The sequence below is a fragment of the Volvox carteri genome (assembly GCF_000143455.1).
Source record: "Volvox carteri f. nagariensis unplaced genomic scaffold VOLCAscaffold_97, whole genome shotgun sequence".
Lineage (NCBI taxonomy): Eukaryota > Viridiplantae > Chlorophyta > Chlorophyceae > Chlamydomonadales > Volvocaceae > Volvox > Volvox carteri.
In genome coordinates, this window is record NW_003307640.1 from 251,298 (window position 1) to 263,610 (window position 12,313).

The 12,313-nt window shown below is 50.4% G+C and overlaps 2 protein-coding genes across 2 annotated transcripts; both read left to right on the plus strand.

Moving 5' to 3' along the window:
- Positions 1-2,107: 2,107 nt before the first annotated feature.
- On the plus strand, positions 2,108-2,806 carry VOLCADRAFT_99858 (uncharacterized protein; the record flags this gene model as incomplete). The annotated part of the gene is made up of 3 exons (XM_002958524.1): positions 2,108-2,226; positions 2,307-2,481; positions 2,678-2,806. The coding sequence occupies 3 exons, from the start codon at positions 2,108-2,110 to the stop codon at positions 2,804-2,806; spliced, it is 423 nt and encodes a 140-aa protein (XP_002958570.1).
- A 6,856-nt stretch (positions 2,807-9,662) lies between these two features.
- Positions 9,663-10,684, plus strand: VOLCADRAFT_99860 (uncharacterized protein; the record flags this gene model as incomplete). The annotated part of the gene is made up of 3 exons (XM_002958525.1): positions 9,663-9,745; positions 9,837-10,056; positions 10,553-10,684. The coding sequence occupies 3 exons, from the start codon at positions 9,663-9,665 to the stop codon at positions 10,682-10,684; spliced, it is 435 nt and encodes a 144-aa protein (XP_002958571.1).
- Between the last annotated feature and the right edge of the window lie 1,629 nt (positions 10,685-12,313).

Here is a 12,313-nt window from a genome sequence, read left to right on the forward strand (position 1 = left end):
TCTCAGGAGTAACTAGTCCAGTTGCTAGGGGGGGGGGCCGTAACACGTCGTTTGGCTGCCATAGGGCAGTGCTCCGTTACAGGTCCTTACAGCTGCTAACAGTCCCTAGAAGCAGACAACTGTTAACAGTGTGGGCTCCAGGTATATGTCAGTCACAGGGCCAAACAGGACAAGATAGCCTCTAACCCAGTGTCTAACTGGCTGTTATGCCACGTTGACAACTATCGTCAGCAGCTGATAATGAGCCCATCTGACAGCCCCGCCTAAGAAGTTAGATGCTGTTAGACCCCCTATGAGTTGGTAGGGTTTTAGGGTGATCACGAGCCAGGATAGGTGTGTCAAGACCTCAAGCGGGGCTTACATGTAAGCCCGCTGTACAGGGGGGACCATTGGGGGTCAGCCTATGGGTCCACGGTAATCATAATTCACTCATGGCTCTCAATGGCAAACATGTAGGCCCGTGAGCTTAGCCATTTCCCTTATGCAAACCAACGAACAGGCCGTAATCCTGCGACTGCTCACCTCTCTTTCACTCTATAAAGCGGCTCTTTCCTGAATTGTGTACTCTTAGACTGCTCTTACATGGTATAGTGCTACTGTACCAGTTTCATCCACCATCACCCTGTCACCATGTCAGTGACAGCACAGAGAGTTGGATAACGGATTGGGATGCAAATGCAGTAGATAACAGGTGCCTTCTAAATTTTTTTGTTATTTCCCTGTATCCTACCAACAGGGCACGAGACTAGTCCTCTGTCATCTTCACCCGAGGGTAAGCAGTGGGAGGGCCGCAAGCTCTTCCGGATCTCTTTCTCAAATCCAGCCAGTCTAGGAGTGTGCTGTGATGTACAAGAATTGCGGGGAACTCTTTGTGGGAGGATGATGAAAGGAACAGGATGGCAGGAGTTGAACCTGCTTGCTCCAGGCAGAGCACTGGATAGGATTCATCCCTGTGGATATATTAATTGGTACCAATTGGTACCAATCTCAGCAGCCCTGGTTTGCCCCGCACCAACAGCACGCCTCCCGGGTTCCCATGACCAGCAGTCTGAAAGCCATCCATCTGCTATGCCTTGCATCCAGCCAGGGTGCAGCCCTGGCCATCTGCTCGGCTCGGCCGAGCATTTCCAGGACCGTCAGCCCAGCGCCTATGATCTATCTGCAATGGATCGATCCTAGACAATCCGTTTTGGGGCTCCTGGAGGCCCATAAAGCGAGGCCGGGGCATCATGTGCGCCCTTAAAGTCGACCACGCAATGTCTTCCATGTGCTATATTCCACAACAGTCCTATGCGTTTCGGTGCTTTTGGACTGGTACAAAGCGAGAAGTCCTGTCATCATCATCGGCCAGGTCGGAGTCGGAGGTGCCCGCGCATGAAGCTCTTTGCTAAACTAGTTAAAGCAATAACGTTTCTTTAGCTATGCAGTCTCTGTAGCACGTTCATTTGGCATTATGTAAATGTGTGACCTCTGTCCGGCAGTCGCAGTTTCCATCTACCGAAGTATGCCCACTTTGCGCAAAATTTAAGATAAAAAGAAAAGTAATTTTTTTTCAATTGGTGCTCCTGACCTCGCCGTAGTTCGTTAGCCAACTTCCACTCCGGGGCATAGGCACTCCAGGAGGGGGAGGGATACTTTTGACACACTCAGCGGGCATATCTGTGCCTATTTATCACACTTTCAAGGTTGCACATTTACCAAGCTTCTGGCTGGCGAGTAACCTGTCCAGACAACTGCCTCGTAGCTACTGAGCCTGACGAGTTACAGGTCTCCGGACTGCCATAGGGTTGATTGTGAGAATGTCTCTTGGTAGCATCTAGACTCCCAAAGCATGTGCTGCCCTTGATTCTATGTATCCTTCTTAGATCTAAAAGAACAAATTCACGGTTGCCCTACTTTAGAAGTTAACGTGAATATCAATCAGCTGTGCCAAAATGCCTCCATATGGCTCAACCCGCAATTTGACAAAACCGTTTATAGAACAACGAGATAAGGCACGCAGGCTTCAGGGTATTGGAACGGTTGCGCAGAGCGACAAGTGAGTCGCAATACGCTGATAGAGAGTGAGGTGCAGCTGCTAGGAACAATGCAACCAGTCATCCTAACTATGGTTGACCTTACGGGACCTATTACCAGCTCGTCTGTGGCACCAAGTTGGGTTCAGCAGTCCAATGGGATTCAGCAAAAGCTGAAGGTCTTAAAGAAGCTTATTGCCGAGCTGAAAAAGTAAGTCCATACCTGGCAAAACTACACACTCGCGCAAATATGTAGCCAGGCTTGAATGAACCTCATGGCCCCTGCCTCAGGTACCATGATGAAGCCCTTCTTGTCACATTCAACAGGAATAGTGGTGCACAGGATGCTGAGATGCTTACCCTGGAGGTCCAGCAGAGGTTTAAGCAGCTACATGCAGAGATCCGCACAACTGGGCCCAACAATGATGCAGAGATTCAGAAACGAGTGCAGCAGCAGCTGGCGCAGGTATGCCAGAGTGCGGCCCAGGTATCCCATATGGGATTCCACGGATAACATGCCCGCCTATGCAGCACCATGCTGGTGGTGGGAGCAGCATGTGGAGTCACATGCTGGGTTAATCTAGATGGGGGGCTTCAGAATCTCATTTGCATGCTGCTTGGAATGAAGCTGTGCATGCCGCACTGATACTTTTGTCCTGCAGGCCCTGTTTAAGCTGTCTTTGGAGTTCAGGCGTGAAGAGATGCGCTTTCTGAACAAGGTTGAGGAGCAGATGGGCATGGAGAGGGGTTCATCCATCGGCTTGATAGAGGAGGAAGAGGGAACATGGTGAGGCAGGGGGTCACGGCAGGGAACATGGTCCAGCAGTGAGGAGGGCTAATGGGGTCAAAGATACAATACAGAGGGCTGGCTACGGTGGCAGCATCACACAGCTGTCACAGCCTCCTGGTATTGTAGTCCAGAAGCATGTCATGGGAGGAAATTCGGACACACAAGTGTTGTGCCGAAGTTTGGAGGGATGCCTCGTGTGACTGTGATGGGACTACCATGGGACACGTAAAGAGAGGGCCATGGCCTGGGCCATGGCATGCCCTGTATATGGTTGGTGACACCCAGGGAGACTGTGTACATTTGGTTGTTGTTTCCCCATTCCAGAACATTAATATAAGCGGAAGGCATTAGCTGGGTGTTTCTATGTTGCACCTGGAAGTTGCAAATGTGATGCAGTGTGGGAGTTTCACTGGTGGCTGTTTATGGCCAGTGAGCTTAACATCCTGTGCACAACATTTGGCAGCACACTTGCGCACACCTGCAGTGCTCCTGCTGCCTGTTGTATCCACTTCCACTGTTTAGGTGGTAGTGAAAACTACCGATTAGTGAATGGAGGGAGGCTAAATGCCTCTGCGTTTGGATGACCCGTACAGAAGTCTGTACGGTCCGAGGATATAGTCGTCAACACGAATTATCACCAATCGGTGCAATCATAACCCAAGTGGGTCTACCAGTGACAAGTGTCACGATTATAGCAAGAGCGCTATAACCCAGTATCATGCGTGATAAAGACAGGCAAGTGCCCGATTAGAGATGGGCCAGCACCCAATTAGAGATAGGCCAGTGCCCAATGGTTAACCAAGTAAGAGCGAAGATATTGCCCAGCGGCAAGGTGCCAGAGAATTGGGGAAAGGTCCGAGGGTTAATATGCAAGTGTGCCACAACAACTATCCCCCCTCTGGATGCAGCATCCTCGCAGTGTTAGTGGCACGAGCCTTAACTGCTTGAAGTTCGGGGTGAAGATCGGGTGTTAAGGTTTTCTCTGGCTCCCAGCTATTATGTTCATTGGAATACCCGGTCCATTTGACATGGTACTCGTGCACCAGCCCCTTACGGTGTCTTCCTAGGCAGCGGGCACGATAATCAAGTATGCGCTCGACCGAGTAAAGTGGATCGCTCTTCAGCCACTGAACCGGCGGTGGTCCTGCAGGACTAGAAAGTGCAGAAGAACTGTCGTGAACAGTTGAAGAATCCAACGCATCCGCTGGCGCCTTGTAAGGCCGCAACAACATTACGTGGAAGGTGGGGTGGATGTGCATATCAGACAGTAGGACAAGCTCGGCCGCTGCTTTGCCAAATATGCGCTTCACAGGGTAAGGACCCACCCACCGCGGCAATAATTTACGAGGTCCGACGGCTAACTGCCGCAGTTTTTCGTACTTAAAAGCACTAAGTCGCCTTCCTTGAAGGTAACTTTGGCTCTGCCGCGGTTGTAATAATTAGTCGTACGGTCTGTGGCTTTTTCCAGACACTGCTTCACTTCTGCAATACAAGCAACGTACGACTTAATAAAGGATTTGGCTGCCGGGACCGGAACATTAAGTTCACATGAGACGGGAGTAGCTGGGTGGAACCCATAATTTAAGAAGAAAGGAGATTGTCCTGTAGAGCGATTGACAGCGTTGTTCATCGCGAATTCTGCAGCCGAAAGATAGGTGTCCCAAACATGAGGGTTGTTGCCAGCATAGGTTCGCAGCATTTCACCCAAAGTGTGATTCATTCACTCAGTCTGACCGTCAGTTTGTGGATGATAGGCAGTAGAAAGGCTTACTCGGAAATTAGCTTAAGTGCCAAGGGCCCCCCAGAACTTGGCACCAAACTGAGGTCCTCTATCAGAAATAATCTGTTTGGGAACACCATGCAGACGCAGCACGTTATCAAAGAACAGTCGAGCGGTTTGCTCCACGGTAACTGTCGTGGTGGTCGGTACCAAATGTACCATCTTGGTCAAGCGTCAACCATGATGAGGACAGCATCATATCCCCCCTCGGACAGAGGAAGTGCGACGACATAGTCAAGCGACACACTCTCCCAAGCGAGTCTGGAATCGGCAAGGGCTGAAGCAGGCCAGATTGCTTACCAGATTTCGGCTTCTGCCGTTGGCAAACATCACACTGCTCAACGTTGAACCAAGGGTCGGTTTTGTATCCGTCCACGATTCATTTGGCAAAAGCAGAAATCGTCAAATCGGCAGCCACAGACTGACGTCGAGTCACAACCGACAGGACGACAGAGTGCAAGGAAGGGTGGCGACTCAAAGCATCAGCAATGTTAACGGAACCGGACACATGTTCCCAAGTGAAGTTAAAACGCAGCATATATTCTAACCACCACGCCTGGCGGCGGTTAAGAGTCGGAACACCTTGCAGAAAGGTTAGAGGCTTGTGGTCAGTTTTGACAACAAACGGGCGTCCCTCAAGATAGCAGCGCCATTCACGCAAGGCGTGAACAACGGCTAGTAGCTCTTGTTCACCAGTAGTGTAGCCGTGTTCGGCAGCAGAAAACGTCTTGCTGGAAAACGCGACAGGATGACCGTTCTGAAGCAAAACTGCCCCTGTACCGTGCAGTGAGGCGTCGGAAATAATTTCAACACGGAAAGGCTGAGAGTAGTCGGGAAAACGCAGCACTATATCGTTCGCAACAGCACGTTTAATAGCCTCAAAAGATGCCTGACATTCAGCAGTCCAAACATCAGCGGAAGAAAACGCACCCTTGTGTGTAAGGCTCGTCAACTGCACGGCGAGAGACGAGTAATTGGCTATGAACTTGTGAAAGTAATTGGTAAGCCCTAGGAACTTTCGCAGCTCAAGCAATGACGTCGGGACAGGCCAGTCATGCACCGCAGCAGTCTTCTTAGGGTCCATGCGAACCCCCTCAACGGAAACCACATGACCCAGATACTCAACTTCGGACTTCACCCAGTGGCACTTGGACTGCTTGGTGTAAAGTTGTTCCCGCCACAAAACGTCGAGCACCAAACGAAGATGTTGGAGGTGCTCTTCCTTCGTTCTTGAATAGATGAGGATATCGTCCAGGTAGCACACGACAAACTTATCGATGTATGGCCTGAACATATGGTCAATCACGGCTTGAAAAGTAGCAGGAGTGTTAACAAGGCTGAAGCTCAAAACCGTGTACTCAAAGTGACCGAAAGGAGTGCGAAAAGCGGTTTTAGGAATATCAGACTCAGCAATGTGAATCTGATTATATCCCTGCTGCAGATCTATGAAGCTAAAGTAAGCAGACCCGTGAAGCTTATCAAGCAAATCGTCTACACACGGAAGAGGGTACCAATTCTTAGTGGTCATGGAATTCAACCCACGGTAATCTATGCACATGTGTAGGGAACCATCCTTCTTACCCACAAACAAGATCGGGGCAGAGAAGGGAGACATACTCGGACGAATCATGCCTTTAGCAAGCAGCTCAGTAACCTGCCGTTTGACCTCATCAAGCTCAAGAGGGCTAAGTTGGTACATAGGGCATGTGACGGGTTGGGTGTCAGGCACCAATGGAATTGTGTGATCCACCGGACAAACTGGAGGAATACCCGGGATCTCCCGGAAAACATCAGTGTATTCCTCAAGCAGTGCAGAAACTTCAGGGTCCTGAGTGGGAGGAATCACAGAAGTGGCGTTAAGGCTAACCGAAGAATGAACCAGCAAAGCATGTGCCCCCTTGTGAATAAGATGCATAGCAGCCTTACGACCAATAGACTCAGGGGTGGCGTGTGCACACATGGCTGCAGCCGCAAAATTAACAAGGGGCGCCGACGAGGCAGCACCACTGTCACCTGAATCATTAGAAGACGAGCGCCAAGGAATTGAGTACCGAACAGTACCCTTTGACGAACGCAAAATATTGTTCTAATAATCCAGGGATGCAGAGTGCTTACTCAAAGTATCAGATCCCAGAATAAAAGGAGCAGCATCAGTCAAGGATGGCAAAACGTATGGTGAGACGGTTAGGTACAGAGACCCGACTGCCACACGAAACGACACCTGACCCACGATATCTTGCCTACCTCCATCAGCGAGCGAAACATGGGACCAGTCTGATGAGTGGACCGGGAGGTGTAGCCGTTGGACAAGGGACTCACTAATAAAGTCGTGAGGCAGAGTTTGAGAGTGCCATTGGACGCCGTTTTTCTTTTGACACTGTTGCTGTCAAACCGGGTTTTGACTCGGAATGTAACATAACGGTTCCTCGTGGTCGCTCTCTCTGCTCGGTCGACGTTGGTGGTCATACTGTGCTTTTTGTCCCTGCATCCCTCACTCAATTGCGCGTTTCGCTTCGGCACTACCTCGCATGCAAGCACCACCGTCCTGATACCGCGGCCAGCATTTTGCTACCTTTGCATGTCGCCCGGCGGGCTTCAATGCTGCTAGCAGGTATGCGCCGAGTACTTATGTTTCCTGCAAAGTCCGTCCTTTTCAATGGCCTTTCACTTGAGGGTAAAACAGTAGAGCTTCCTGGTATTCCGTATCCTGCTGAGTTGTGGTACGATGGACCTTCACCTTGTCTCTCTGTTGCCCGGGAGCCCTTTGCTTCCTCTCTTTGCACAGTTGCCTCCGGTTCTGTGGTTGCTTTGCCTCTGGTGTCTCTGCAGACTGGTGGCCAAACGTTTTCGGCATTGGTGGCATTGGTGGAATGTAGAGGGTCTAACCGTGCGGACCAAAGAATGAATCCCCGCAAAAGGAAACTCAGGTAATATCCCTCAATACCGCCCTGAGCAAATTCCTAGCACAGCCCAGCTTCACGCAACCTTTTAAGAGCAGGACAGTCATCGTAGAGGTGGTCAGGACTAACCACCTCACAACAGAAACAGATGGTCTTACCGCTCACATGTCGCCGGAGATTGCCCACCTCTCCGTGCGTCAGCTTGTGACCGAACTGGTTGACCCACTTGGTCAACTTGCAAGCCTTCACCAACGGAGTGGCGGACTCTCCACCGGTGGGAGCACTGGGACGGTCAGTACCCCTATCCCCACGCCCGCCACATGAACCCGTTCTACCCCCCTGACTATTACACTTAGGACCGCTTCCGTGTCCCGTCTGCCTAGGGGGCCCAGCAACAGCTGCAGTGAGACGAGGACCGGGGTCCACATGCGCCCACTTGACTGGAGGCTCATCTTTGTCATAATCCTGCAAAACCAAACAGAATTCGAACGAAGAGCAGAACGAACTTTTCGTTCAGACAGGGCGCGCACTTCCTGGCCCAAGGCATGCTGTACCAGGGTATTGTAAGAGGCAAACGGCTTGCCATAGACGTCTGTGGTGCAGTGGGGCTGCAGGGAAGAAGAAAGGCCTTCGAAAAACCAAAACATACACTCACTAGGAGTGATCGTGGGTATGCCTTGGAAAACGGCCTCAAGATGCAAAAGGTAAGCTGGTACACTTTCGCCAGCACACATCGCAAAAGATTTGTCAGAAAGCCTACATCGTGCTTCTTATTCAACAGAGATAACCTGAGGAGCAAAACGCGTGCTCAGGTTATCCAGAACAAGCTGAGCAGTAAGCTCGCGCTGTGATAGAGACCACTCATCATACCACGTTTTTGCAACACCACGGAGTGCTTGCAACAAAAACAGGCAGCATGACCGATGGTCCCTACCCCAGGGCACGATTTCGAAAAACAAAGACGTGTCACAAATAAACACCTTTACGTGGGCAGCAGTCTGCTTCGCATCAAGCTTGGTATCTAGCTGCAAAACAGGAGTCGGTAAACTAACCCGAGGGAGGTCGGCAGAAGAAATTGGCCGAACCGCAGGCAAAGGCTCTGGCTCGGCTGCGACTACTGCAGCATCAGCAGCAGCAGCTGCTTCCACCGCTAATGCACACGCAGCCACAGCACGGTGGTCCACATCTGTCGTCAGGGTTTCTGGTGTCACCGTTGGAACATCCTGACGATTTATGGGAGTGTTAAGCGGGTGGTGCAGAGCAAAAGGGGCCAAAGAAGGCAAGGGGTGGAGATGTTCATCACCAGTAGGACCAAGTGGCCTCAACCGAACATTCTTGGCAGCCCCAGTGGGCACCTGCAACAAAGGTGCTGCGGCAAAAGTTGAGAATGGCGTTCACGCATCAGGCTCGCGAACGGAAACAGGCACCTCAGTAGGGCCGACCGGACCTCTAGACATACTAGGTGCACCAGGATCGGAAACAAGTCCCGCAACAGTGTAGGCAGGCAAAGTGGAACAAGCATCAGGTGTGCCCGACGCCATGTCTACACCATTACGGTCGCCGCCCAAATTAAACGGGGCGGGGCTAAACATTTTAGCTAAATGAGAGGGGCCTACCCTTATACAGCAATGATGCAGTCACTGCCACGGATAGGGAAAGAGCTTGAAGTAGCGGCTCTACCTCAATCGGGTCCAGCACACCCGTTCTAACCTCTGCAACAACAATGAGCGAGGCAACAAAGGACAAAACAATACAGATGATTACGATCTTTCACTTACCCTGAAGAGCTGCCGTGAGCGCTCCAACACTGTAAGCCTATGACCTTTACTAACAATCGAGATTGGTGCAGAAGAGCTGGTCGAGACCGAACATCTCGATACCACTTGTTGTATCCACTTCCACTGTTTAGGTGGTAGTGAAAACTACCGATTAGTGAATGGAGGGAGGCTAAATGCCTCTGCATTAGGACGACCCGTACAGAAGTCTGTATGGTCCGAGGATATAGTCGTCAACATGAATTATCACCAATCAGTGCAATCATAACCCAAGTGGGTCTACCAGTGACAAGTGTCACGATTATAGCAAGAGCGCTATAACCCAGTATCACGCGTGATAAAGACAGGCAAGTGCCCGATTAGAGATGGGCCAGCACCCAATTAGAGATAGGCCAGTGCCCAATGGTTAACCAAGTAAGAGTGAAGATATTGCCCAGCGGCAAGGTGCCAGAGAATTGGGGAAAGGTCCGAGGGTTAATATGCAAGTGTGCCACAACACTGCCCCTCATGTCCGGCTGATATCATCAATGTATCCTATTTGCTGTCCACATACATGCACACTCTCTACATGTGCAGGACTGGTGGTGAGTTGATGGACCCGGGCTTCACACAGGCCCAGATGGCCATGGTTGACATCTCAACATATTTGGTAAATGAGCAGGATATGGAGATCCGCAAGATCTTGAAGACCATTGAGGAGGTTGTGCAGATCATGAATGATCTGGACGTGCTGGTGATCAAGCAGGGAACCATGCTGGACCGCATCGACCAAAACATCACGCAGACAGCCATCAGGGTACGTGGATGGGGTGATGGTGGTAAGTGTTTGGGAGGGAGCGGAATTGGGAGCGGGGGAAGGGGCAGCAATGTGACCTGCTGTAGTAGCTGGTACACAGTATGGCTCTATAAATACGCGTGTAGTGCAACCACCAGCATCTAGAGAGGCCTTTTCAGCGGCCAGATACTACACCTGCGGAGAAAGGCAGGTTCCAATGTCCATGTTGAGCTGTTTACTGGTTGATTTTTTGTGTGTGTCATGCTGAGGAGTCGCTGCTTCATGAGTCTTTTGTGGCTGTCCCTGGACGAGGTGCAAGATACATAATATGTTTTGCATACCCTGGTGTTTCTGTCTGGTGCTCCGTAATCCTCTCCCTGCTCAATGGTGGGTTGCTCCTCCTGGCTTTCCTTACCACTGGCTGATAAGTGCTGACCGGCTAGCACATGCTGCATGTTAACGGGTTAACCCCGCCTTTTACATGAGTGTTTCCATGAATGGGCCGCTTGGGTTGCAGATGGAAGATGGCGTCAGGCAGCTCCAGGTGGCAGAGATGACACAGAAGCGTGGGTGCATGTTTATGTGCATCATCACACTCATCCACCTCATAGTGCTCATGCTGATAATCATAGTTATCCGCCACACATAACTCCAGGCCAGGCCGCTGCATTGCTTTACATCCTCATACAAACCTCATAAAGGACCTGATCTGACAGACGGAACGAACTGTTTGTTCAGTTTGTGTGGTGGGCTCGTGGGAAGGGGCTGACCACATAAGACACAAACAGACAAGTTGGGTGTCGGCTTCCTCAAAGCCCGAAAAAGGGTGGGCCCCCCCTGCATGTGACAATTAATGGGTAGTGTCACCACGGTGGGAGATGTGCTTTGTTGCAGCAGTGCCGATAGTGTGGGATAAGCTTGCACCGGTGGAATTGTCAGCACCACCTGCAGGCTCCATGTGAATCACATCCATCCCGGGTGCATGCCGCATGGACAGTGCGGCAGACCGCAAGTCAGAATGCCCGTGCTGGCAAATTGGTAACACAAGCTGGGTGAAGTTCGGTGCTGTCAACACTCTGGGAAAGGTTTCACCCGTAAATTCATGTTTACCCGTAATCACGTGGTCTTCACATGTAATTACCGGCCAAGAAAATTTGTAAACATGCTTATTTTTAAGTTGCCAAAGCATTCCTTTTATAAGGAAGAACATAGGTGACATTCAGTGTATTTTTTTTCCGTAATATATTACGGTTCCGTAATAAAATGGCATATTTGCGTTCTGCGCTCCGTCATAGACCATGGTAAAGGCCTGGTATGGTCGTTACGGAGCCGGGGCGGGCCCCAGAAGACGTCTCTGGGGGCCGAAGGCCCCCAGAGACGTTCTATTTTAGTATAAATAAGTTATAAATGAGCGATGGGGCCCAAGAAATTAACTACTATAGCTGGTCAGGGTAGCGTCAAAGCATTCCTGACCACCGGCAGGCCAAAACCACTCGGGGAATGACTTGGTCATGGACGGGTTTTCCAGTCATGGATTCGGTCATGTATGTGGTCATGGATCCGGTCATAGTTTGTCATTAAGTCATGGATTTGGTCATGTATGTGGTCATGGATCCGGTCATAATTTGTCATTAAGTCATGGATCCGGTCATGGATCAGTTCATAGTTTGCATAAGCAAGTGCAGGATATGGCTGGTTGGGGTCATGAAATGCGTGGTCATGATGGGATTTATGATTGGATTTATGACAGGTCATGGGACCGCAATATGACCGTATTCAGTCATGGCTGCACTTTATGACCCCATGAGGTCATAAAGGTGGTCATGTACCTGCTCATAAATATGCGGAACATGACCAGGTCATATTGCGCATGGTATTCCATGATGGAACAATGCATTCCATGACCACCCTGGCCCATGTTTTGCACTCATTCCATGAGTCGTACACTGCATTCCATGACCACCCTGGCCCATGTTTTGCTTGGTTTACATGACTCGTACACTGCATTCCATGACCACATTGGCACATGTTTTACATTGTTTACACGAGTCATACACTGCACTCCATGACCACCCCTGGCCCATGTTTTGCACACATCCCAGAAGTTGTTCACTGTGGGCTTATAAGTCATGACCAGCAACCCATCAATATGTGGGCTCCAGACTCCAAGTCTGCTATCACAAATAAATGTATGTACTCCAACACTCCACACCGTTAAGGTGACAAACCTCAATGTTTCAGTGGATCACTCAGGTAAATCACCCACCAGTAGCATCCA